Source organism: Castor canadensis, chromosome 3 (assembly GCF_047511655.1).
Source record: "Castor canadensis chromosome 3, mCasCan1.hap1v2, whole genome shotgun sequence".
NCBI classification, from domain to species: domain Eukaryota; kingdom Metazoa; phylum Chordata; class Mammalia; order Rodentia; family Castoridae; genus Castor; species Castor canadensis.
In genome coordinates this window covers 85808920-85831523 of record NC_133388.1, presented here as the reverse complement: position 1 = coordinate 85831523, position 22604 = coordinate 85808920, and the positions used below count along the sequence as shown (strand labels likewise).

Genomic DNA, 22604 nt, shown 5'->3' with positions numbered 1-22604 from the left:
CTTGGCCTAAACTCTGAAATCAACTTCAGAGAGAAACCAGGAAACAAAAGAGCAAAGATTCCACATAAATCAAAGGCACTCACTTAGGATAACTTCCCATTAGGGTCAAGCTGAGTGTACAAACTCAGAAAAAGAGAACCAACCTCAACAAATAAATTACTGGGAACTTAAAAAAAAGAAGAAACACAACGTGTTCTCATAGAAAACGCCAATGGCTGACTAGAACACAGCAATGGAGTATGCTGCACTGAAAACCACACAGCTGGTGGAAAGGAGAGATGGGAAGGTTGATCAAGAGGTGGTTATAGTTACAGTTAGATAGGAGACATAAGTTCTGGTGTGCGATTGTAAGATGGCTATAGAAAACAATATACTGCATATTTCAATATGGTTTTGGTTTCAAAGGATTTGGAATGTTTTCACCCCAAAGAAATAATAAATGTTTGAATAGATGTTTACACTGCTTTGAACATTATGGTATACATGTATCTAAACGTCACAATGCTCCATAAATATAAACAATTTTATGTGAAAGAAAAAAATGAAAAATATAAATAAGCATGCAGCAAACTCTCAGCTTCATAAACAGCGTGTGATAACTGAAACAATACCATCAGGAGAGCATAACACAGATACTAAGCACATAGAGATAATGAGGCCACGGGTCCTTCTCAATTTCTTCATCTGTAAAATGGAATTTTGCCCACATCTCACAGTGTTGTTGGAAGAACTAAAAGAGTCAGTGGAGTTAAGCACTCAGAACTAGGACTGCCACAAAAACCCATTTAATACAAGTTAAGCATCATCACCACACCACTCCATCATGACTACAGTTAAGTCCTGTAAGCTGACTCTACAGTTTAAGAGGGAAATGAACAATGCAAACAAAATTTAGGAAAGGAAAATATATATTTGGAAATAAGTCCCTCCAGGAAAGATGCAGGCAGGAAATGGGGTTGCAGAAAACTTCCTGGTATCTAAATACACAGGGACAAGAAGGTGTGGATCAAGTGGTAGAGCACCTGTCTAGCAAATAGTTCAAACCCCATGAGTTCAAACCCCAGTATTACAAAAAAAAAAAAAAAATTTTTGTCAGAACAAAATTGAACCTCATGCCTTTCTGCTCCAGATAAGTCATAAAACAATCATTTTTTGTTATTGAGACAGGATCTCACCATGTAGCCCATGGAGCTTTTTAAAATTTTTTTGGTGGAGGGGGGTTGAACTAAGGGCCTCATGCTTGCTAAGCAGGTGCTCTACCACTTGAGTCACTCCACCAGCCCAAGACCTGGAATTCTTGATCCTCCTATGTCAATCTACTGAATGCTGGAATTACAGATGTTCACCACCACACCCAGCTAACACATTTTAATTAACCTTTTTTTTTAAAAAATAAAAGAGGCATGTTTCAAGTGGTAGAGTGCCTGACCCATAAGCATGAAGCTCTGTGTTCAAACCCCAGTACCATCAAAATAAAAATAAAAACAAAACAGATAAACCATATAAAATAAATATAGATTAATAAATTATAAACTGAATACCTTTGAAACCACTAACCAGAGGAAAAAAATTGAATTTTGCCAAAGGCTGTCTACCCGATGTTCCCCATTTCTGTCCTAGCCCCTTCCTCTTGCCATAAGTGAAATTGTGATGAACAATAATTGCTTCCTTGCCATGCTTTTTACAGTTTTATTACCCAGATGTGGGTTCCGAGACACTTCAGTTTCGCCTCCTATTTTCCAAATTTTCAACAGCCATGTTCAAGTTCTATCATAATAATTGGAATTTCATAAAGGGATGTTTTTCTTTATCTTCTATTTCATTATTTTGTGGTATAGTTTATATAGGAATAGCAGGATTACTGCTTAATTCTTTTCCTTTCTTTACCATCTTCAAAATAATGGCTTGGTTTCCTGTTATTCTTCAAAAGGTGCAATTAGTTATACATGTACACACAGCATTATGAACTATTGGATTTAAACGTTTAGTATTTGTTAAATTATCTTTATTAATGCTCAAATTGTCTCACCATTGGTCATGGGAGCTCAGCTCTTAAGTCCTTTTGACATGATCATGATAGTTCCTGCTTGCTTCTTTGATATCCGACATGAAAAACTGTTCCACATTCATTTTCTATATTTCCTGCTCCAGACCTGGCATCAACCATTTCTCTAAGAAGCTCTGGTCTCTTTCAGTGGGAAATTGTATTTTAAGACTGCCATCTGACCAGTATGATGGTACACATCTGTAATCCCAGCCATCCAGGAGGCTGTGACAGGATGTTGAGTTTGAGGCCAGCCTGGGCAACATAATGAGACCCCCCATCTCTCTCTCTCTCTCTCTCTCTCCTCTCTCTCTCCTAGGCTGGTCTTGAACTCCTTGGTTCAAGGGATCCTCCTACCTCAACCTCCCAAGTGTTAAGACTACAGGCACCACCACCACACCCAGCTGAGACACCCTTCTCAGAGTGAGAGACAGAAAACACAGTCAGTGTGCGGGGAGTTTTCATTGTCCTGGATTGGTCACTGTTTCTAGACCTTTTCTGTGGATCAATACAGGAAGACAAAATACGTCAGTCATACTGATACTTTCTGCTCAAAACCAGGATTAAATGAGTTTCTACTTCCTCTATATTACATCTGTAGCTCCTATCCTCCATACACACAAAAATCTGGTTTTTAAGGACATGAGTGCATTTGGAAAGCTCATTCCTCATCACTCAGCTTTCTTTGTTGTTTTTATTTATTTATTTGTGGTACTGGTGTTTGAACTAAGGGCTTTGAGCTTGCTAGGCATGTGCAGTAAGTCCCTGGGTAAATTAGCATACTTCTCCGTTTCCAGCTACAGAGAATACTACAAGAAGACAAAGTATAAATATGTTTATGGATAGTAATCACTTAGAAGGCAACTTTCTATTCAAGTTGCACAAAGATGTACATGTTTATTGGGGAGTTCTGTGCAGTCACCAGGCTGGGGGCTGGAATGGGAGAGAGGCTGGAAAGGGTCAGCCAGAGAATGAAAACTTTTGATTTCCCTCTCCTCTCCAGCCCAGGCTGCCCTCTAGTGGAGATGCTTAAGAACAGGAAACAGACCAAGACAGGTCAGACAGGAAGTCAACTGGCTGACATTTACTTAGTAATTACAAGAGAAGGTTCTAAAATGGGTGAAGGTAGAAAATTTCTTTGTGGCTGTAGGTGACTTTAAGTATAGCTGGGAAAGCAGAAGCTTCCCAAATGCAAAGCACTTTACAAACTCACCAACCAATGTGCCAAATTTCAAAATCTAGCAGGGAAAAGCCAAGAGTGTATCAAAAAGTTTTAACTATAATTACTTTTTAATTGTCATTTTATTCCTTTTAATAGAACACATAGTATACCCTAAAATATATATGTTCATGCACAGTTAAAAAAATTATAGGACACAAGTGACATAATCAAGTTCATAGGTTAAAAAGTCTTTTATAGAGGCTTGGGGTGTGGTTCAATTGATAGACGGCCTGCCTAGCAACCACAATGCCCTCAGTTCAAACTCCAGTATCGCCAAAAAAAACCCTTTTATATACAAATAGTAATCAATAGGGTTAAGGGTGTAGCTCAGTGATAGAACACTTGTCTAACATTCATGAGGCCCTGGATTTGATCCCCAGCACTGAGAAAAAAAAAAAAAAAATCAGTGGATCCAGAGATGAATCCTACTTGCTTGGCAATTGATTTAATGTTAAGGAGGACTCATTTTAATCATAAAACCTGAGTTCTAAAAACATTTACCAAGCCAGGTGCCAGTTGCTCACACCTGTAATCCTAGCTATTCAGGAGGCAGAAATCAAGAGGATCACAGTTCAAAGTCAGCCCAGGATATTGTTCATGAGACCCTATCTCTAAAACAGCCAATACAAAAAAGGGCGGATGGAGTGGCTCAAGTGGTAGAGTGTCTATCTAGCAAGCATGAGATCCTGAGTTCAAACTGTAATACCACCAAAAAAAAAAAAAGAATAAAAAACTGAGGCTAGAGACATGGCTCAAGTGGTGGAGTGCCTGTCTAACAAGTGGGAGGCTGAGATCAACCCCTGCCCCTCAGAACTGAAAAAAAAAAAAAAGGAATTACCCTGGGTATGGCTGCACACATAAGTACTCAGACTACATAGCAAGACCCTGTCTCAAAGAAAAAAAAGTTAAGAAGATGAGCTTAACAGAATCTTTTGTTTTTCTAGACAGTAGGTATTGTATTAATCACAATCCTTTGTTCATATTATATCTTGGTGATTGTTGCCTGAGTATTTTCATACTTTTTACACAAAATTGAGACCTTACACTGGTTTTGCACCCACCAGAACATGTCACCAGGACTGACTACCGCCTTTCCACCTTTGTTCCGGAGATGGAACCCAGGACTAGGAAAAGCTACATTTCAGTCAACTAACATCATTTTAATGGCTACCTGGTATTTCCATGTCATTACCATATGAACGATAATGTATTAACCAATCCCAAATTATAGGATATTTGGATATTTCCAGTATTTCACTAATATCACTAATTGCTATGCAGAACTTAAATTTTTACACAGGCCCAACGTAGATCATTGGAAGTGGTCCCACTGGGTCAAAGTGCAAGGCTGAGAGGGAGTTTGGTAAAGATAAAGACAAAGTTTCCCTAAGATAAGGAATTCTGGGAAGGTGCAGAGGTGAATATAAGCAAAACATTTCTTGGCATAGTTGCTCGGCATAAATATATAAAATGAGAATATTAGAAAACAGACTAGGTTTGAAAGTCTGTACATGAAGCAATAAACAATGGTGGACCACTGGTGGGTTCTTAAGAATTAAATACTGTTAAAAAGATACTTGAAGCCAGGTGCCAATGGTTCACACCTGTAATCCTGGGCTACTCAGGAGGCAGAGATCAGGAGGATTCTGGTTCCAAGCCAGCTGGGCAAATAGTTCTCGGAAACCCTATCTCGAAAAATACCCATCACAAAAAAGGGTTGGTGGAGTGGCTCAAGGTGTAGCCCCCAGTTCAAGCCCCAGTACCGGCAAAAAAAAAAAAAAAAAAAAATACCTGAACAGATCAACTAAGGAGAACGTGAAGTAAGGAAAAGTTATGGTGACTGGAAAAAAAATCAGCTAAAATAATACAGCTTGAACTTAGGAGTAAAGAGAAGGGAAAAAATTATCTTTAAAAATGTTTTTGGGTTTTCCAGGCTGGAGAACCACAGAATCTTAGTTTCAATAAATGTTAGGCACAGGTGGAGCCGAGCAAAAATGAAAACGCGGGAAGTTTGTTTTAAGAAATGTTAAGAATTTAAGGCAATGACAAGCAGCACATGAAAACAAGCGTGAGACTCTTTGCTGCACCGTACAGGTCGCACCCCCAAGTAGCAGGCCGGGGCAATCGACTCGGTCTAGCGGCCAGGAGACCAGGGGACACTGCCCCAGGCCTCCACCCTTGATCTCCCAGGAAGAGTGAGTCCCAGCTGGAAAGCCTGGGGGCGCAGGGAGGAGGGGAGCTCGCGCACTTCCCGGGCTCAGGAGCAGCTCGGAGCCCGGCCTTTGCACCCGCACGGCGAGGTCACGTCTCCCCACCTCCCCCACCCCGGCCTGGGCAGGGTCCCCAGACGTGGCAGGTCCCAGCCTTGAACCTCAGCCCTGTTACTCATCAACCCGCAGGAGCCGGCAGGACGCGGCGCGCGTGCGCAACGTGGACCCGCGGCCCGGGGCGGAGCGCGAGGACAGAAGGCCTAGGGAAGGTCTGCAAATCCCGGAGGGCCCCGGGAGGGTCTGAGGGGACTGACGCAACCGGAAAGGCTCTGAGAGGCCCAAGGGTGTGTTAGGGAGCGTCGTCAAAGACCGCGGAGGGAAGCCGGGGATTGTCTAAAAAGGCCAGCACGGGTAAAGGGAGGTCTAGAAAGGGCTATCCCCACGAGAACAGGTTTTCACAAGCTAAATACAGAAAGGAGGGTGTGGAGACCTGGTTCCCTATTTGTAATGCAAAGGCACCGGACAGTAATTCGGACAGGGCCGATGGAGCTTCAGCCTGCAATGAAAGTATGGCTTGAGCTGGAGGGGAAAGATAAAGAGGAGTGTCTGGGATATTGTCTAAAAAGGCCGAGGCCAAAAGGTCATAAGGGACCGACAGCAAATCGTTTCTCTTGGTTAAAATACCCCTTGGTAGCGAGCCAACAACCGTTTTTGCCTTTTTTTTTTTTTTTTTGGTAAGCCCCGCCTCTCAGCCATACATCTAGTTCCGTTATCTCTAATTCCGAAGTAGCCATTTCCACTTAGTCCTCTCTCTAAACGTGAACGCCCCTCTTAGCTCACGCCCTGTCTCCACCCTTTAGGCCCCTCACGCACTTTCTCCCGCCCACCTATCAATCACTGTGCTCAACGGACCAGTCAGCGGGCTAAGGGGGCGGGACCATCAGGAAGCGTCGCGTGACGTCGGCAACCCGCTCTCCGGGAAGCCGGGAGATGTGTGACGAAGGTGGCTCGTGACGGAGGAGTGGTTGGCCGATGCTGCAGCGGCAGTCGGTGTAAACAAGGCCTTGCGCCGGTTCGGGTCCTGCGATCTCTCTTGACTGGTGGGTGGTCTCGCGCGGGGCGGTAACCACCGATTTCAGGGGGAGGTGCTTCTCGGCTTCCTCTCTCGCTTGGTGTACACACCCCCGGCACACCACGTGGGCCTAAGGCAAAGAGGGAGGAGGTGTTAGGCCGAATTCTAGCCTCATTGGCTGTCGCTGCTGCCGGCTCTGGCAAGAAATCGTTCTGATTGGTGCGAAAGGGGGGCGTCGGAGTGGGGGAGGTGGTCTCTGAGTCCTAAGGCTTCTGGTTGGTTAGATGAGATAAGCTAGTGAGGCGCGTTCTTCCGCGAGGAATTTTGATTGGTCCGCCTGAGAGGTTACCTGGGAATCCACTCCCTCAAGGGACTTTGATAGGTGAGTTTGGGATAGGAAACTGAGAAATTCCTATTCAAAGGAATTAGTAAGCTAGGGTTGTGCCTTGGGCATTACTCTGCTTTCTTTGCTTCACAGGATTGGGAAAGGTTCGTGTTCCCGGAGGCTTGGGAGTTGTCATAAGCTAAAGAGGACTCCCAGTCCCTAGGAAGGGTCACCCCCCCCCCCGCCCTTAAAGTTAGCCACTGCCTCATTTTCAGAAGACCCTGGTGTTTCCAGAGCAGGCTTTGCTTTCACCAAACCCAAGGAAGTGACAGGAGTAGCCCCTGAAAAGGACCTAAGGATGCTGTGACCAGAAGATGGGATCACGGAACAGCAGCAGTGCAGGATCTGGGTCTGGAGACCCCTCCGAAGGCTTGTCCCGAAGAGGGTCAGGCCTGCATAGGAGGGAGGAAGAAGAAGAGGAGGATGAAGATGTGGATCTGGCCCAGGTACTGGCCTATCTCCTCCGAAGGTAACTTACCCTCTGGTATGACCCCACGAGGTGCCACCATAGTCTCTTGATCTCAACTTCAAGCAGGAAAAATTACAAGGGATAGGGAATGGGATTAGCTCAGGATGTCTGTTCTGTTTGAACATGGCACTCAGAGTTCTTACGTGGGGCAGGTCACCAACAGGACCTACTCTTGTGTTTGAGGAACTCAAGTTATAGTCGGGGACTGACTATAACTACACAATGTAATCTATTTTCCAAGTAAGTAAAAGGAAAGAAAAGAGAAGACCCTCATGAGAAAAGAGAGATGTGACAGGAAAAGAGAAGAGGTGGGGAAGGGAGTGTTAGAACACTTGACATGTGATGTGAGGCAGTGTGGATTTACTTTGAAAAACAAGTTAAAATTGACCTAACTACATAGCTCTGTTTTTGAGGAAAGGATGCCCTAAAAAGAGTGATCACCAGGAATTGACTGGAAGAGGGTGCATCTGGCTTTGTTTCTTTGTTTATGGTTCTTTGGAAAGAGGATGAGCTTGGAGATTCCTTCAGAATGTTGTGTTCCATGCTGTATTCCTCCAGCACAGATCAGTTCTTGAAATGCTCTCAGAATTTTTAGCTTTTGGACTTGGGATGTGACTTAGTGGTAGAGAATGATTGTCTTGAATGCATTAGGCTCTGGGTTCAATCCTTAACACTAAAATTTTTAGCTGTCTGGGAAATCAATTTAGTAGGTCAACCTCCACAGTATGTTGGGGTTCTCTGCTTTTGCTCTAAGAGTACAAATCAGTTTCCTACTGTGGCTTATAGAACACTGAAAATAGCAGCCAGGCTGGTGGAGTGGCTCAAGCGGTAGAGCACCTGCCTAGCAAGCTTGAGGCCCTGAGTTCAAATCCCAGTGATGCAAAACAAACAAACAAACAAACAAAAGAAAATAGCAGTCAAGATCTAGTCAGTCTCAAACTTCAAAATGATATCACATGTTCTGAGAGCTGGATTAGCCATTGACTCTGACTTTGGTTGAATTTGAGGGAGGGGGTCTCCTCCTTTATAATGGGGGTCTCTCCACAGAGGACAAGTGAGGTTGGTGCAGGGAGGAGGTGCAGCAAACTTGCAACTCATCCAGGCCCTCTCGGACTCAGAAGAGGAGCATGACAGTGCCTGGGACGGTCGTCTTGGGGATCGATATAACCCACCTGGTAAGAGGAAAGACAGTCCAAGACCTTAAAATTAAAAGAGACTTTCACTAGAAAACTCCTTTTTATTAGTCTGGTGAAGAAAAATAGGTTAAGTAAAGAAGATGAAATAATTCAGGATATGAAAGAGCCCTCATAACCTTAGTGCATTCAGCTGTATTGAATGGGTTGAGGCTGTCTTCTGGGCTGGAAGACCTAAGCATGAAACTTCTTTTTGGTACTTGCAGTGGATGCAACTCCTGACACCCGGGAGCTGGAATGCAATGACATCAAGACACAGGTGGAATTGGCCACAGGGCGGCTGGAGCTTAGACGTGCAGCCCAGGAGCACAGCTTTCCTCAAATGTTACACCAGGTAGGCTTCTCCACAGCCTGCCAGCCTCCAGCAGGCCTGCTGAGGCAACCAGAAGTTCTTCCAGCCCCAGAAGAAAAGAAAGTAAACTTCTCAAGGAAGCTTCAAGAGCTGGAGCTGGAGAGTTAGTCAGCCTACACCCGAGTGCTGTGGAACCTCCATTTCTGTAGCAAGAGCAATATCCTTGAAGGAGGGGGCTTGGTGTGACTGAGGTGGCCCTCTGTTTTTGCTAGCAATGTTCCCCAATCCCTTCCATTTAGAGAGAACGGGGCCTCTGCCACCGAGGAAGCTTCTCTCTTGGAGAACAGTCTCGAGTGATGTCTCAGTGAGTATGGGGCTTGGTGGAGAGACTCTTAGGGCCAGATAGGTCTTCTAAACTTTCTTACAATTTTTCTTTTCTTCTTTTTCTTTGGTGGTACTGGGTTTGAACTTAGGGCCTCACGCTTGCTAGGCAAGCATTCTACCACTTGAGACACATCTCCAGCCTTGTCTCTTAAAGTTTGAAGGGGTAGATGTTAAAGGATCCTCAGAGATACTCTAAGCTTAGATAAAAGGGGGGTTGAAGCTTTGAGAGTAAACAGAGTGGAAAAAGTGTAGAAATTTAGAAGATGATAGAATGGATGAAAGACAGGATTATACATAATACCAAAAGGGAATGTACTTACATTCCATTCTGCTAACTAGGATTCTCCTCATCCTGAGCTCCCCTTATCCTCCCTTTGCTCTGCTTCCCCAGCTTCTTGCCCAATGATCTGAGCTTCACTGACACCTACTCTCAGAAGGCTTTCTGTGGCATCTACAGCAAAGATGGAAACATCTTTATGTCTGCTTGCCAAGGTACCAGAACCTGGTCATATCACTGCCTTTCCCTAGAACAAGGAACATTCCCCTTGATGGAAGGGAGAATGTCAGAATGCCCCAGACTCCAGGGAGCTCAAAACTTGGCTTAAAGATGTTTAAAGTAGGCTTCCCTTGATAAAGGGGAGACTCCACAGCTACACTGAGTGAGAGAAGTCTGATCTAGGAAGGCTACTCCATAATTCTGCCTGATCCCTGTTGGTACAGACCAGACAATCCGACTGTATGACTGCCGGTATGGCCGCTTCCATAAATTCAAGAGCATCAAGGCCCGGGATGTAGGCTGGAGTGTTCTGGATGTGGCCTTCACCCCTGATGGAAACCACTTCCTCTACTCCAGCTGGTCTGATTATAGTGAGTATGTTCCAGGCTTCTGTTGTCTGCAGCCTGACTTAAGGTCTCCATGTGCCTTCTCCTCTGAAACAAGAGTCTATGCCTTTTCCCTGGGAAAATCACTCTCAAAGTGCTTTGACATCCTCACCCTTTGTTTTGTCTCTTTTTGAGGGGAAGAGTCTATGCCTTTTTCCTGGGAAAATCACTCTCAAAGTGCTTTGACATCCTCACCCTTTGTTTTGTCTCTTTTTGAGGGGAGATTTGAGACAAGGTCTCACTATGTAGTCCAGACCAGCCTTGAACTCATGATCCTCCTGCCTCCAGCTTCTGAGTGCAGGAATTACAGGCATGTGCCACCATGCCTGGCCTGTTCTGTTTCTTCCTTAGCTTCACTTTCACTCTTTTCCACCCATCCCTGAAAGATTCTTGTTTGTATTCTGCTAGTTCATATCTGCAACATCTACGGGGAAGGAGACACACACACTGCCCTGGATCTAAGGTATTGGCTTCCCTTTTTTATCATACTTTCTGAAACTTCTCAAGGAATGCTCTCAAAGAGCAAATCTTTTTTTAGGGGGAGCGGGTGGAGTTGGGGTGAGACAGGGTTTGAACTCGAGGCTTCACACTTGGAAAATAGGCTTGAGCCATACCTCTAGTCCATTTTGCTCTGGTTCTTTTGGAGATGGAGGTCTCACAAACTATTTCCCCCAGCTGACCTCAACCTTAATCTTCCCCCATCTCAGTAGCTAGGATTATAGGTGTGTGCCACTGGCACCTGGCTAGGAGCAAACTTCTTGAACTGGAACTCTTACTAAGAGGGAAAAGTATGCTGGTTGCAAGTTTCTCTGTGTGGATTCCTGGGAGGGAACTGTACATCCTGTCAGCCAGAAGGTCAGAGTAAAATAGACGGTTGCAGGATTATTTCTGGGTTCTCAGAGAGGTGATTTGCATTCTGGCATGTGTTAGAAGGCCTTCCTTGTCCTCTTCTTTATAATCCTCATCAGATTCTGTGTAGAGTACTAAAAGCCAAAAGGACACCCACTTAACACAGCTCCTTCTTTGCTTCCCTCAGACCAGATGAGCGTCGCTTTGCTGTCTTCTCCATTGCTGTTTCCTCAGATGGGCGAGAAGTACTAGGAGGGTGCGTACAGTTAATGAGATAGGAGTTCTATTGGAGACCAGTTCTGACATTCAGAGACCACACTGGCAGCTCTAGAAAACATCGAGCCTTCTCCAGGGTCAACGCTTATGATCTCCTTCACCTGTTGCTTACCATCTTCCCAATATGAGGTGGCAAGTCAGAGACTTGCCCCTCTGTAGGGCCTCTCAGCAGGCCTCTCCAGAGCACACAGCAGCAGTCCTCTCAGTCCTGGCTCTAGGACCCTACTTATCTGTTCTCTTTTAGGGCCAATGATGGCTGCCTATATGTCTTCGATCGAGAACAAAACCAGCGCACCCTTCAGGTATTGTTCCTGAAACTTAGAGCTTCTGCCTCCTGGTCTTTGGCCTGCTTTAAGACTGGAAGGAAATCTCAAGCATCTTGACCTCCTCCTCCCCTAGATTGAGTCTCATGAGGATGATGTGAATGCAGTGGCCTTTGCTGATATAAGCTCCCAAATCCTGTTCTCTGGTGGAGATGATGCAATCTGTAAAGTATGGGATCGACGTACCCTGCGAGAGGATGACCCCAAGCCTGTGGGTGCACTGGCCGGACACCAGGATGGCATCACGTTTATCGACAGCAAGGTGGGCAGAGAAAGAAGACCACACAGCCAGGCTTCTAAGGTTCTGGTTCAGGAGGGCATGAAAGTAGACTGGTGTGAGAGCTTGATAAGTTCCTCATTAGCCAGGGTATGTAAGAGCTAAAGTTTAGGAAAGAGGCTTAACCCAGGAAACATGAGCTCCCTCTGTACCTGCCAGTCTGCAAAGAACAGGGCAGGGCTTTATTTACAAGAAAAGTAGAGGACAGTCTAATCCAGGATAGAATAGGAGATACAGCCAGTGCCCTAGGCAAAGAAAGGAATGTAGGCAGGGGATGGGATCTGAAGCAGAACATCAAAGGGGAGTTCACCTGGATAAAGAAAGGGAGGCAAACAAAGTCAGAAGACTAGAGTTCTTACCCCTCAGCTGAAGCAGGGAGCTAGACTGACAGGCACTAACATTAGCAAGCTCCGATGCTTCTCTCCATCTTTGGCCTCATAGGGTGATGCCCGCTATCTCATCTCCAACTCCAAAGACCAGACCATCAAGCTCTGGGATATCCGACGCTTTTCCAGCCGGGAAGGCATGGAAGCCTCACGCCAGGCTGCCACACAGCAAAACTGGGACTACCGCTGGCAGCAGGTGCCCAAAAAAGGTGAGAGTGGAAGTAGAACTGAGATCTAGAGATTGAGAATCACAGATGGTAGTTAAAATACTTAATTACTGGTAAAGCCTGGCATGGGCACAGTAGATTTGTCTATTACCTGAGAGCCCTGGAACCCTCTCCTCAATCCCTTGTCAAAGCATTAACCCTTTATTTGATGAACCATGGAGGTAGCCAGAGGTTTCCACGGTTGGGGGCTGAAAAGAGTCAACAGTTGAAGGCTTGATAGGCTAGTATCTTTGAGTGTTGCCCTTTCCCAAGGACTTGGTGGTACAGGAAAATCCAAAAGCAAAGTACCTAATCTAAGGCTCTCTGTGCATTCTCACCCAGCCTGGCGGAAACTGAAGCTCCCAGGGGACAGCTCCTTAATGACTTACCGGGGCCATGGAGTGCTGCACACCCTCATCCGCTGCCGATTCTCCCCAACCCATAGCACAGGCCAGCAGTTCATCTACAGTGGCTGCTCCACTGGCAAAGTGGTTGGTAAGGATTATATCAGAACAGAGGCCTTAGGAGGAGCAGGAGTATTTCTCTGACATTCTACCTGTAACCACAATGACCATCTTTTTTTTTTTTTGGCGGTACTGGGGCTTGAACTCAGGGCCTACACCTTGAGCCACTCCACCAGCCCTTTATCATGAAGGGTTTTTTCAAGATAGAATCTTGTGAACTACTTGTCTGGACTGGCTTTGAACTGCAGTCCTTCTGATCTCTGCCTCCTGAGTAGCTAGGATTACAGGCATGAGCATCCGGCGCCCAGCACACAGTGACCATCTTACAAAGCTCAATGACAGCTATAAGTGAAATTTAATTTAGCTTGGAGCAGAAAGACTTAAAAAAATAAATAAAAAACATTCTGTTCACAAGCATTTTTTTTATTATATATTTTGGCAGTACTGGGGCTTGAACTCAGGGCTTTGTATTTGTTAGGCAGGCACTCTACCATTTGAGCCACACCTTCAACCCTCCACAAGCAATTTTACTTTTTTTTGCAGAACTGGGGTTTGAACTCAGGGCCTACTCAACCACCTCTTTTTCGTGATGGATTTTTTCGAGACAAGGTGTCTTGAACTGTTTTCCCAGGCTGGCTTCAAACTGCCTGTCCTCCTGATCTCTGCCTCCTGAGTAGCTAAGATTACAGGTGTGAGCCATCAGTGCCTGGCTAGTTCTGTTTTTTAGCTAGTGAAGGAAAGGGGTTGCAGATGAGAGGTAGAAGGGAACAAAGGCAAAAAGAATAGCACAAAAAGACAGCATCAAATAGTAAAGGACATGCAGTCATTGAAGCAGGAAGAATGCAAAAGAAGAAACACAAGCAGAGGTAAAGATAGAAGCAGCTAACAGTATTCAATACCTATGTAGGTACTTAGGTAGAGACCTGTGCAGAAAGAGAGATGCACCCTGTCCAGACAAGGAACAAGAGGTACACACACCTACCGACAGCTTACAGTTCACTTTGGTGCCTTCCAAAAGTGTCTTGTTGAAAACTTTAAGACCACTGCATTTTCTTAACTGTAGGCCTCTGAATTTTAATTAAGTGCCAGGGATACCCATACTTCCTACCCTCAACTCAAGGTAGGGACAAGACTGGGAAACAAACAGAAATAACAGACCTCTAGGTGGGCTTTGCTCCCATGAGAAACTAGGAGCAAATTGCCTGAGAAGGAGGGCAGTGGTGCCACTCAGGGTAGCTGAGGAGTGGTTTGAAGGTCCTGTGGCGACCCCTTTTCACTCTGGCCTTTCCTGAACAGTATATGACCTCCTCGGTGGCCACATTGTGAAGAAGCTGATCAACCACAAGGCCTGTGTGCGTGATGTCAGTTGGCATCCCTTTGAAGAGAAGATTGTCAGCAGTTCGGTGAGGTTGCAAGGGTTAGGAGGGCTGGCATATGTCTGGAACTTGGACCTGGGTTGGGAGGGTGGGCAGCACCCTCTGACTCCTGCCACCTTCTGTCCTGCAGTGGGATGGAAACTTGCGTCTATGGCAGTACCGCCAGGCTGAGTACTTCCAAGATGACATGCCAGAGTCCGAAGAATGCTCCAGTGCCCCCACCTCAGTGCCCTCCCCCTCTGTGGCCTTTTCCTCACCCCAGTAGATCTGATCTCCAGCCCCTTACAGGGTGAACCTCTCAAGTTCTCTGCCTTCCTTCTTTTTCCCTACTGGGGAATATGTGGAGGAAATACAGAGATTGGATGGCGAGAAAACAGGCTCTGAGCCCCCAGCTGAGCCCCGATCCATCCCACAGGGCTGAGTGGTCTCCTCAGGCATTACACCCACTTGGCTTGGGTCTCTATCTCAAGCCAGAGTCTGGCAGCTTGCCATTATCTGGGGTGTGGCTTCTGCCAGCAAGAGAACCGTCCTGAGTGTTTTTAATCATGTTTGGATGTTAGGTGTTAGCTCACAGAGTAGATGCTCTAAACAGACCTGTCAGCCGGGTCCATTTCCCAGGTCATCACATTGAGGATTAGACTGATCAATCAGAGGACCTTTCTTCCTGAGGTCTTCAGGAGAGGGCAGGGTGGAGAGAGGTGTTTCCTCAGCACCCTTCAGGGGTGGGGACTGTGTCTCTTATACCTGGGTCTTTGAGTTTTGACGGCTGTGTGAGAGGCAGGAGTTCCCAGAAGCTCCATGGGGCCCAGCGTGGGGCAGGCCCTGCTTCCCAGAGGGTCCTGATTATCCTGCTGGAGACCAGCAGCTTCAAGAAAGGAGGTTGAAGTAGGACTCCTTTGTCCTCTTACTGGCTTTGGCTCCCCCAATAAAGTGTCTGTGGGAACCTAGCTCAGTGTTTCTGTCTTGTTCTTTTTCCTATCTGAAGTCTTATGTTTTCTTACTTCAAGAAAATAGTTTCACCAAAGTGTTCAGCTATCCTACTCTATAGAAGAAAACATCCCTTTGATGCCCCAAGATGAAAAAAATATATTAAAATTATTTTCTAACCAAGTCTTGAGACAGGCCCTCCCCCACCAGCCTCAGAAACTTAGCATCAGAGTAGACGTGGAGATAGCAGAAGATAAGCATGTTTTCTGATAGAACCTAAGAGTATCTGCGTTAGCTCTACTCTGGAGCTATTTCAGACTTTAGAAGAGGTGGCCCATGAATGCAGAACCAGAGAAACTGGCAGACACTGACACCTCCCACTCAGAACCCCAGGCTTCAGACAAACTAAAAGTCAGGCGGATGGAGTTCACATCACTATATCTAGATCTTTCTCCACAACATGTCATGCATGCTTTCTAAATGTACTTCCAGGGGTGCTCATGGACTTACCACAAGAGGTAAAAGGGTACCTGTTTCACAAACAGGGACTTTTTTGTTTTGAGGTAGAGTCTTACTGTGTTGTCCAGACTCAACTAGTCCTCCTGCCTTAGCTGGAGTAGGTATATACCACCACATCTGGCCCAAATAGGTGATATTAAAAGAGTAACTCTGCTGGGCTCCAGTGGTTTACACCTGTAACCCTAGCTACTCAGTAGGCAAAGATCATGAGGATTGTGGTTCAATACCAGCCCTGGGCAAATAGTTCACAAGACACTATTTTGGAAAAAAAATCTCTCGCAGAAAAGGGCTGATGGAGTGGCTCAAGCAGGAAGAACACCTACCTAGCAAGTGTGAGGTCCTGAGTTCAAACCCCAGTACTACCAAAAAAAAGAGTAACTCCAGATCCCCAGCCTCTGTGTTCTCTTTCCTCAAATAAGCTTTACTGTGAAGTTGTCATGCCGGATCTCCTTCCCATTTTGCCAGCTCACACAGAACTTGTATTACTTCCAGGGTGTCAAATTAAGAGGGAATTTATAAAACTGAGCCTCATCTGATCAAGGGTCCATGGACTATCCATTCGCCTCAGTAGGAAACATTTCCAATACAGTCATCAAAATGTGTAAGCGATTGTCCTAATCATATATTTAGTACTACTGATAATTATAGAAATTTGATGTAAAATAAAAAATTAACTTGTAGGGCTTTATGATCACAGGAATTTTTTTTTTTTTTTTGGTAGTACTGGGGTTTGATCTTAGGGTCTACACTTTGAGCCACTCCACCAACCCTTTTTTGTAATGGAGTTTTTCAAGATAGGGTCTCGCAAATTATTTGTCTGGGCTGGCATCAAACCATGATCCTTCTGATCTCTGCCTGCTGAGTAGCTAGGATTACAGGTGTGAGCCACCAGCACCCATTCACAGGAAATTTTTTTTACTTCCGGTGCTGGGGTTTGAACTCAGTGCTTTGTGCTTGCTAAGCAGGCGCTCTACCACTTAAGTTATACCTCCAGCCCAGGAAAATTTTCTTTCATTATTGTACTGGAAGTACATTGCAACATTTACAAAAGTACTGACAAGTTATCATAGTTGAATTCACCCCCTCCTTCATCTTTCCTCCCAGGAAGTTTTGTTTAAAATGAATTTTATTTATTATTTTGGTAGAACTGGGGTTTTAACTCAGGACTTTGCACTTGAAAAGCAGATGCCCTGTCACTTGAGCTATACCTCCATTCTTCAATTTTGACTTACATCCTTTTTTACAAAGTGATACATGATCAATGAAAAAACCTTGGGCTGGGAGGCACAGCTCAAGTGGTAGAGCGCCTGCTTAGCAAGTGCAAGGGCCTGAGTTAAACCCCATCATAAACACAAACAGTGCCCCATTTGATATGATGCCTGACATATTCATCTAGTTTGCACAACCACCAGTTCGCACAGCTGTCCTCAACCAAACTAGCCCCTTAGAGCCCCCTCCATCCAGACAGGAGTTGGAGCTTGGGCAAGCTGCTGGCTTCATAGCACTGGAAAGGACATCCCAGCTAATAGGCTTTCCAGGGCCTGAGGTGGACACAACGTTGTAGACACTCACCTTGCTGCTCAGAACCCAGGGAGAACAACCAGACCACTTTGGTGATAAGACACAGATTTGTTTTAATGACTTCCAAGGTTTGGTTAGTTTTATCTTCATGGCCTGTGATTTTTCTATGGAGTAAAATCATGCTAGAATTTAGGTAGCGGTAGAGGGACTTTGACCAAACTGAGGCAGGCGACTCAAGCAGGCTGTGGACAAGAATAGTCTTGAACAGCAGCAGGCCTAACCCTGAGCTATGAATTAGAACGTGGCTGGAGCTGAGGACACAGAGCTAACAGGAAAGGGCCCAGGCTGCTGTCAGAACACACTTCCACACACCCAAGGCCAGGACCCTGCTGACGTGGCAGCACGCCATCCTGGCCCCTGACTGCCCCCCACCTCTCTCCGTGGCTTGCCAGCTGCCATCAGGCCTCTGCCCTGTATCTGCCACACCTGTCACTGTCTGTTCTTGTCCGCAGAGTGTTGGGGGGATCAGCCCCTCCTCTGCTGCCCAGCAGAGCAGGCAGTTAGTGGGGAGGGGAGGGAACATGGAGCGGGGGCCGGTGGTGGGGGCTAGGGCCCAAATCCAGGCACTGCTGGGTTGCCTGGTTAAGGTGCTGCTCTGGGTGGCCTCTGCCTTGCTGTATTTTGGAAGTGAACAGGCTGCCCGCCTCCTGGGCAGCCCCTGCTTACGGCGCCTCTACCATGCCTGGTTGGCAGCTGTGGTCATCTTCGGACCCCTTCTGCAGTTCCATGTCAACTCTCGGACTATCTTCGCTAGCCACGGCAACTTCTTCAACATGTGAGTTCACTCAAAGCCCTGGGAGCAGGCTCCCTGCACTCTGAGAGCCCAGCTCCCTTCTTCGGGCTTCTGTTCTCCTGCCAGTCGGAACACTAAAAATAGGCTAGGTGGTTGAGAAGGTCAGGGGAGGGGGAGGGGAACAGAGCCTGGGGGTACAGGGCAAGTCAGGAATAGGGCTGAAGAGGAAATGTGGGCCCTAGAAGGCCAAGTTTAGGCATGAGATGGACTAGTTTAAATGACTGGGGCTGTCAAGGGTGTGGGAAGGAGAAGCACTGCTGATGTGCAGAACTGGACAGAGTAATCCAGGGTGGAGGATGGGTTGGGGGTCTTAGCAGCCTTTCCTCTTCTCTGCCCACAGAAAGTTTGTGAATTCCGCATGGGGCTGGACATGCACCTTCCTGGGGGGCTTTGTGTTGCTGGTGGTGTTCCTGGCTACACGGCGCGTGGCAGTGACCGCCAGACACCTGAGCCCACTGGTGGTGGGGGCAGCTGTGTGGCGAGGGGCCGGCCGGGCCTTCCTCCTCATCGAGGACCTGACTGGTTCTTGCTTTGAGCCTCTACCCCAGGGCCTGCTGCTCCATGAGCTGCCTGACCGCCGCAGCTGTCTGGCTGCTGGCCACCAGTGGCGGGGCTACACAGTCTCCTCCCACACCTTCCTGCTCACCTTCTGCTGCCTGCTCATGGCCGAAGAAGCAGCAGTGTTCGCCAAGTACCTGGCCCATGGGCTGCCGGCTGGCACACCCCTGCGCCTTGTCTTCCTGCTCAATGTGCTGCTGCTGGGCCTCTGGAACTTCTTGCTGCTCTGTACTGTCATCTATTTCCACCAGTACACTCACAAGGTGGTGGGTGCTGCAGTGGGCACCTTTGCTTGGTACCTCACCTATGGCAGCTGGTATCATCAGCCCTGGTCACCAGGGAGCCCAGGTCATGGGCTCTTCCCCCACCCCCACTCCAGCCGCAAGCATAACTGAAAGAAATAAAGGCACATCAGGCCTGGCTCTGGCTCCTGTCATCATTTATTTGGGGCCTGGAAAGAGTGGGTAGGGTAAGAATAAGGTCTAGTGCCGGGCCACAGTGGTTCACCTCTGTAATCCTACCTACTCAGGAGGCAGAGACCAGGAGGACTGTGGTTTGAAGCCAGCCTAGGCAAATAGTTCTCCAGACCTTATTGAAAAAAAAAAACCATCACAAAAATAGAAGTGGTAGAGTGGCTCAAGGTGAAGGCCTTGAGCTCAAACACCAGTACTGCAAAAAAAAATGATGTTGCTGGCATTCCTTAGCTATCCTTGATGTCATCAACTTTGTCCTTTTTTGTACATGATCTCTGTCTCCCCTGCTGTTCCCCTCCTTTCAGTCTCCTGGTCTGCAGACGTCTAGCAATCTGGGACTGTTATATCAAAGAATGGTGCTACTAAGGCAGATAACAGTGCTCTTTGTTATATATATATATATATATATATATATATATATATATATATATATATATATAAAATAGAATATAGAATATATATATATATATAGAATAGAATATATATATTCTATGAAATATATTCATAGAATTCTATGAAAATGAGGTGGGTCATGCCTGTAATTCTAGCTACTCAGGAGGAGAGGTCAGGAGGTTCAAAGCCACAAGCCAAAGTTTTATATATATATATATATATTTTTTTGAGGTACTGGGGATTATACCCAGGGCCTGATATGTGCTAGACAAGTGATCCGCACTGAGCTATGCCCCCAGCCCTTGCTTTTTAAAAAAAATTTATCAGTATATAGTATTTGTACAGGGGGATACATTGTAATATTTACATCTGTGCTTACAATATATCTTAGTTAGATTTGCCGCCTCCATGTTTCTCCCTCTTTCCTCCTCCCCCATTCTTAGAGAACAATTTCCACAGGTTTCATTCTTCTATTTGTGTGTGGGGGTGGGGGTGGTGGTATTGGGGGTTGAATTCAGGTCCTACAAACTACATCTTGAGCCACTCAACCAGCCCTTTTTTGTGAAGGGTTTTTTCAAAATTGGGTCTCGTGAACTATTTCCCCAGGCTGGCTTTGAACCACAATCCTGATCTCTGCCTCCTGAGTAGCTAGAATTACAGGCATGACCCACCAGTGCCTGCTCATTCTTCTATTTTCATAGTTCTTTTGTTTTTATTTTGTTTTTGAGACAGGATCTCACTGCTACCTTTACCTGGGCTGGCCTTAAACTTGAGATCCTTACGCCTCCTCTTCCTGAGTAGGTGAGATTACAGACAAGCACTACCACACTCAGCTTATTTTTCTTGCTCTACTGAATCTCTCCTCTGCCTTCCTCAGAGGCCTGCCTACCTGGGCACCCCACACAGGAACCCTTTTCTACCTCAGTCTTCCTCATAGCAGGTGTGTGTACTCCTTAACAGATACTTACTGAGCTAAGCGTAGTTCCATGTAATGTGAATAAGACAGACATGGTTTCTGCTGTTAGGAGGCAACTGAGAAACACAAGTAGTAATAGCAAACATGTGCACTGTGCTTTCTCTCTTCCAGGCACTGTTCTACATGTCTATAAATTCCTCCTATAAATTAACATTCAGTCCTTACCACACATGAGGTAAGGACTATTCTATTCTGCATCTATTCTTTGATAGATGCAGAAATCAAGTCTGGGTGTTCTGTAATTAGGAACTTCTTTACTTGCTACCAGGATTACCGATACGCTTTTTGACTTTTAGAAACTCTACTCTCTTCCTCCACAGATGGATGAAAACGTCTTCAAGTACACATAGATGTACACACTTCTGGGTATGCAAAGAAAAATAAAGATGCCTTTGACGAGAAATGCCTCTTCTGGATAGACCCTTCATAATGAGAAAGAAGCTTCCTGTGCAGTAGGGTCATTTCCTGAGAAAGTCCAACCCACATCCTTGTAGATTTTATAACGAACATTTGCTTAAAGTCTCTTCTACGGTCTTGTCTCTTCCGTCCTCTTCTTGACCATTTGCTGTTGCATAGTTATTAGGTGTGCATTTTCTAAGATGAAATACTGGAAAATAAATAAATCAGCTACTTCTCAATTCAAAGTGCTTCTTTGGGTATGTTACATAATTTTACATGGTGCGTGGAGAATTTAACTCATTGTGAATTATTGCTTCATCTAATACTGTGGTTCTTACATGCTTCACACACTTTACACTTTTTATTTTGTATGTTTCTGTATTTCCTTCTCATCTGGCTTTTCCTACCTGGATTATGTTATTTTTCTTTTGTTTTCTCCAGAGGTTTGGATGATATGTGTGTCCCATTTATAATTCTGCCATTTTAAATAGAAAACATAAAGAGTATTTCCAGAATTATCAGAGCATGAGCTGATATTTCAGTGCCTTTTCTATTTAGTCCACCCTTACTCCACATAATTTTTACTACCTGCGCACTTATCCTGTTAATGATTTTCTTTCACGCGTAAAGAGTGACTTAATTCCAAGTTATTGAATCTTTTGCTCTGTACAATACATTGTTGTCATTTTTAAATTGTACATACTTTTTCAATGACTGAGATCAGTGGTGAAAGGCAAATATATGCTACATTTAATAATGCCTTTCCATTTTCTTGCAGCATCTCAACCCCTTTGCAAAGCAGAGCATTTTACAGAGAAGTAACTAACCGTATTGAACGCTTCCTCATCAAATGTCTATTTGAGCAGTACTGCAACTCGCAATTTACATTTTGGAGACCTCAAGACTTCGATTTTCTTTTCTTTTTCAGTAAAAAGGTTTTTTTCAAATAGCTTATTTCAGGAAAATAAACTAGGTGCTATATTTTAAGTCTGGGCATCTTATTAAATTTTTTTATGAACTACTTAACTTTATATGAATGACATTTTAAAACATTTTCAGTATTTTGCTTTGAGGTAACATTTACATAAAATAATTTGAAACCCTTTTAAGTGGATGAGTTTTAACAAAAGTCAAAGCATCACCAACATCACAACTACAATGTTATCTCAAAGGTTTGCAGTCAATCCTATCCCTTCTTTTGACCCCAATCAACCTACTTTAGTTTATTTCTGTCACTATAGATTAGTTTTACCTGTTCAGGAAAAACATAGCAAGATGTAAGCTCTTATGCCTGGCATCTTTTATTCTGTCTGCTTTTGAGATTGGCTATTTTTCTATGAATTAGGAGTTTGTTCCTATGGTTTGTTGGGTAGTAGTCTATTGGATAGATGAACCCAAAAAATTTTTTTAAGCCAGTCACTTGTTGATAAGCACTTAGGTGGCTTCCAGGTTGGGACAATAATAAGTAAAGTAAGTGAACATTCATGTACAAGGCTCTGTGGACATATGTTTTCATCTGGGAGTAGATGAAGAGTAGAGTTACTCAGTTATATGGTAACTGAATGTTTAACTTCACAAGAAACTTGCAAATTGTTTTCCAAAATGGTTCTACCATACTGCATTGCTACCAGCAGCTCATAGGCTTTCTGCCTGTCCTACCTGTGCAGGAGTAGTA

General features: G+C 45.1%; 2 protein-coding genes across 9 annotated transcripts; both read left to right on the top strand.

Annotated features, from left to right (window-relative positions):
* Positions 1-5666: 5666 nt before the first annotated feature.
* Positions 5667-15257, top strand: Dcaf11 (DDB1 and CUL4 associated factor 11). Of its 7 annotated transcripts, none has more exons than XM_020164279.2 (16): positions 5667-5745; positions 6337-6576; positions 7173-7402; positions 8450-8577; positions 8802-8929; positions 9187-9251; positions 9663-9763; positions 9992-10138; positions 10562-10616; positions 11190-11258; positions 11523-11580; positions 11678-11863; positions 12320-12473; positions 12813-12965; positions 14231-14337; positions 14441-15257. In XM_020164279.2, the coding sequence occupies exons 3-16, from the start codon at positions 7248-7250 to the stop codon at positions 14573-14575; spliced, it is 1641 nt and encodes a 546-aa protein (XP_020019868.1). In that variant the 5' UTR covers positions 5667-5745; positions 6337-6576; positions 7173-7247; the 3' UTR covers positions 14576-15257. The 7 variants fall into 7 exon arrangements, with proteins under 7 accessions (XP_020019868.1, XP_020019842.1, XP_073924407.1 ...); XM_020164253.2 differs by having other exon boundaries at positions 7168-7402; XM_074068306.1 differs by having other exon boundaries at positions 7152-7402.
* Positions 15258-16384: 1127 nt separating this feature from the next.
* LOC109686718 (fat storage-inducing transmembrane protein 1) lies at positions 16385-21916 on the top strand. Of its 2 annotated transcripts, none has more exons than XM_020164188.2 (2): positions 16385-18112; positions 18471-19108. In XM_020164188.2, exons 1-2 carry the CDS (start codon positions 17859-17861, stop codon positions 19081-19083), a joined length of 867 nt encoding a protein of 288 aa, XP_020019777.2. In that variant the 5' UTR covers positions 16385-17858; the 3' UTR covers positions 19084-19108. The 2 variants fall into 2 exon arrangements, 1 of the variants encoding a protein (XP_020019777.2); XR_012446213.1 differs by lacking the exon at positions 18471-19108 and adding an exon at positions 20287-21916 and having other exon boundaries at positions 17987-18112.
* The last annotated feature ends 688 nt before the right edge of the window (positions 21917-22604 follow it).

Bases quoted from the DNA above. Each gene is read 5' to 3' on its own strand.
- Dcaf11 (XM_020164279.2), top strand. From the start codon at position 7,248: ATGGGATCACGGAACAGCAGCAGTGCAGGATCTGGGTCTGGAGACCCC. The intron at 10,617-11,189 runs GTATTGGCTTCC...TGCTTCCCTCAG, and splicing joins CACACTGCCCTGGATCTAAG to ACCAGATGAGCGTCGCTTTG. The intron at 14,338-14,440 runs GTGAGGTTGCAA...TCTGTCCTGCAG, and splicing joins AGAAGATTGTCAGCAGTTCG to TGGGATGGAAACTTGCGTCT.
- LOC109686718 (XM_020164188.2), top strand. From the start codon at position 17,859: ATGGAGCGGGGGCCGGTGGTGGGGGCTAGGGCCCAAATCCAGGCACTG. The intron at 18,113-18,470 runs GTGAGTTCACTC...CTCTGCCCACAG, and splicing joins CACGGCAACTTCTTCAACAT to AAAGTTTGTGAATTCCGCAT.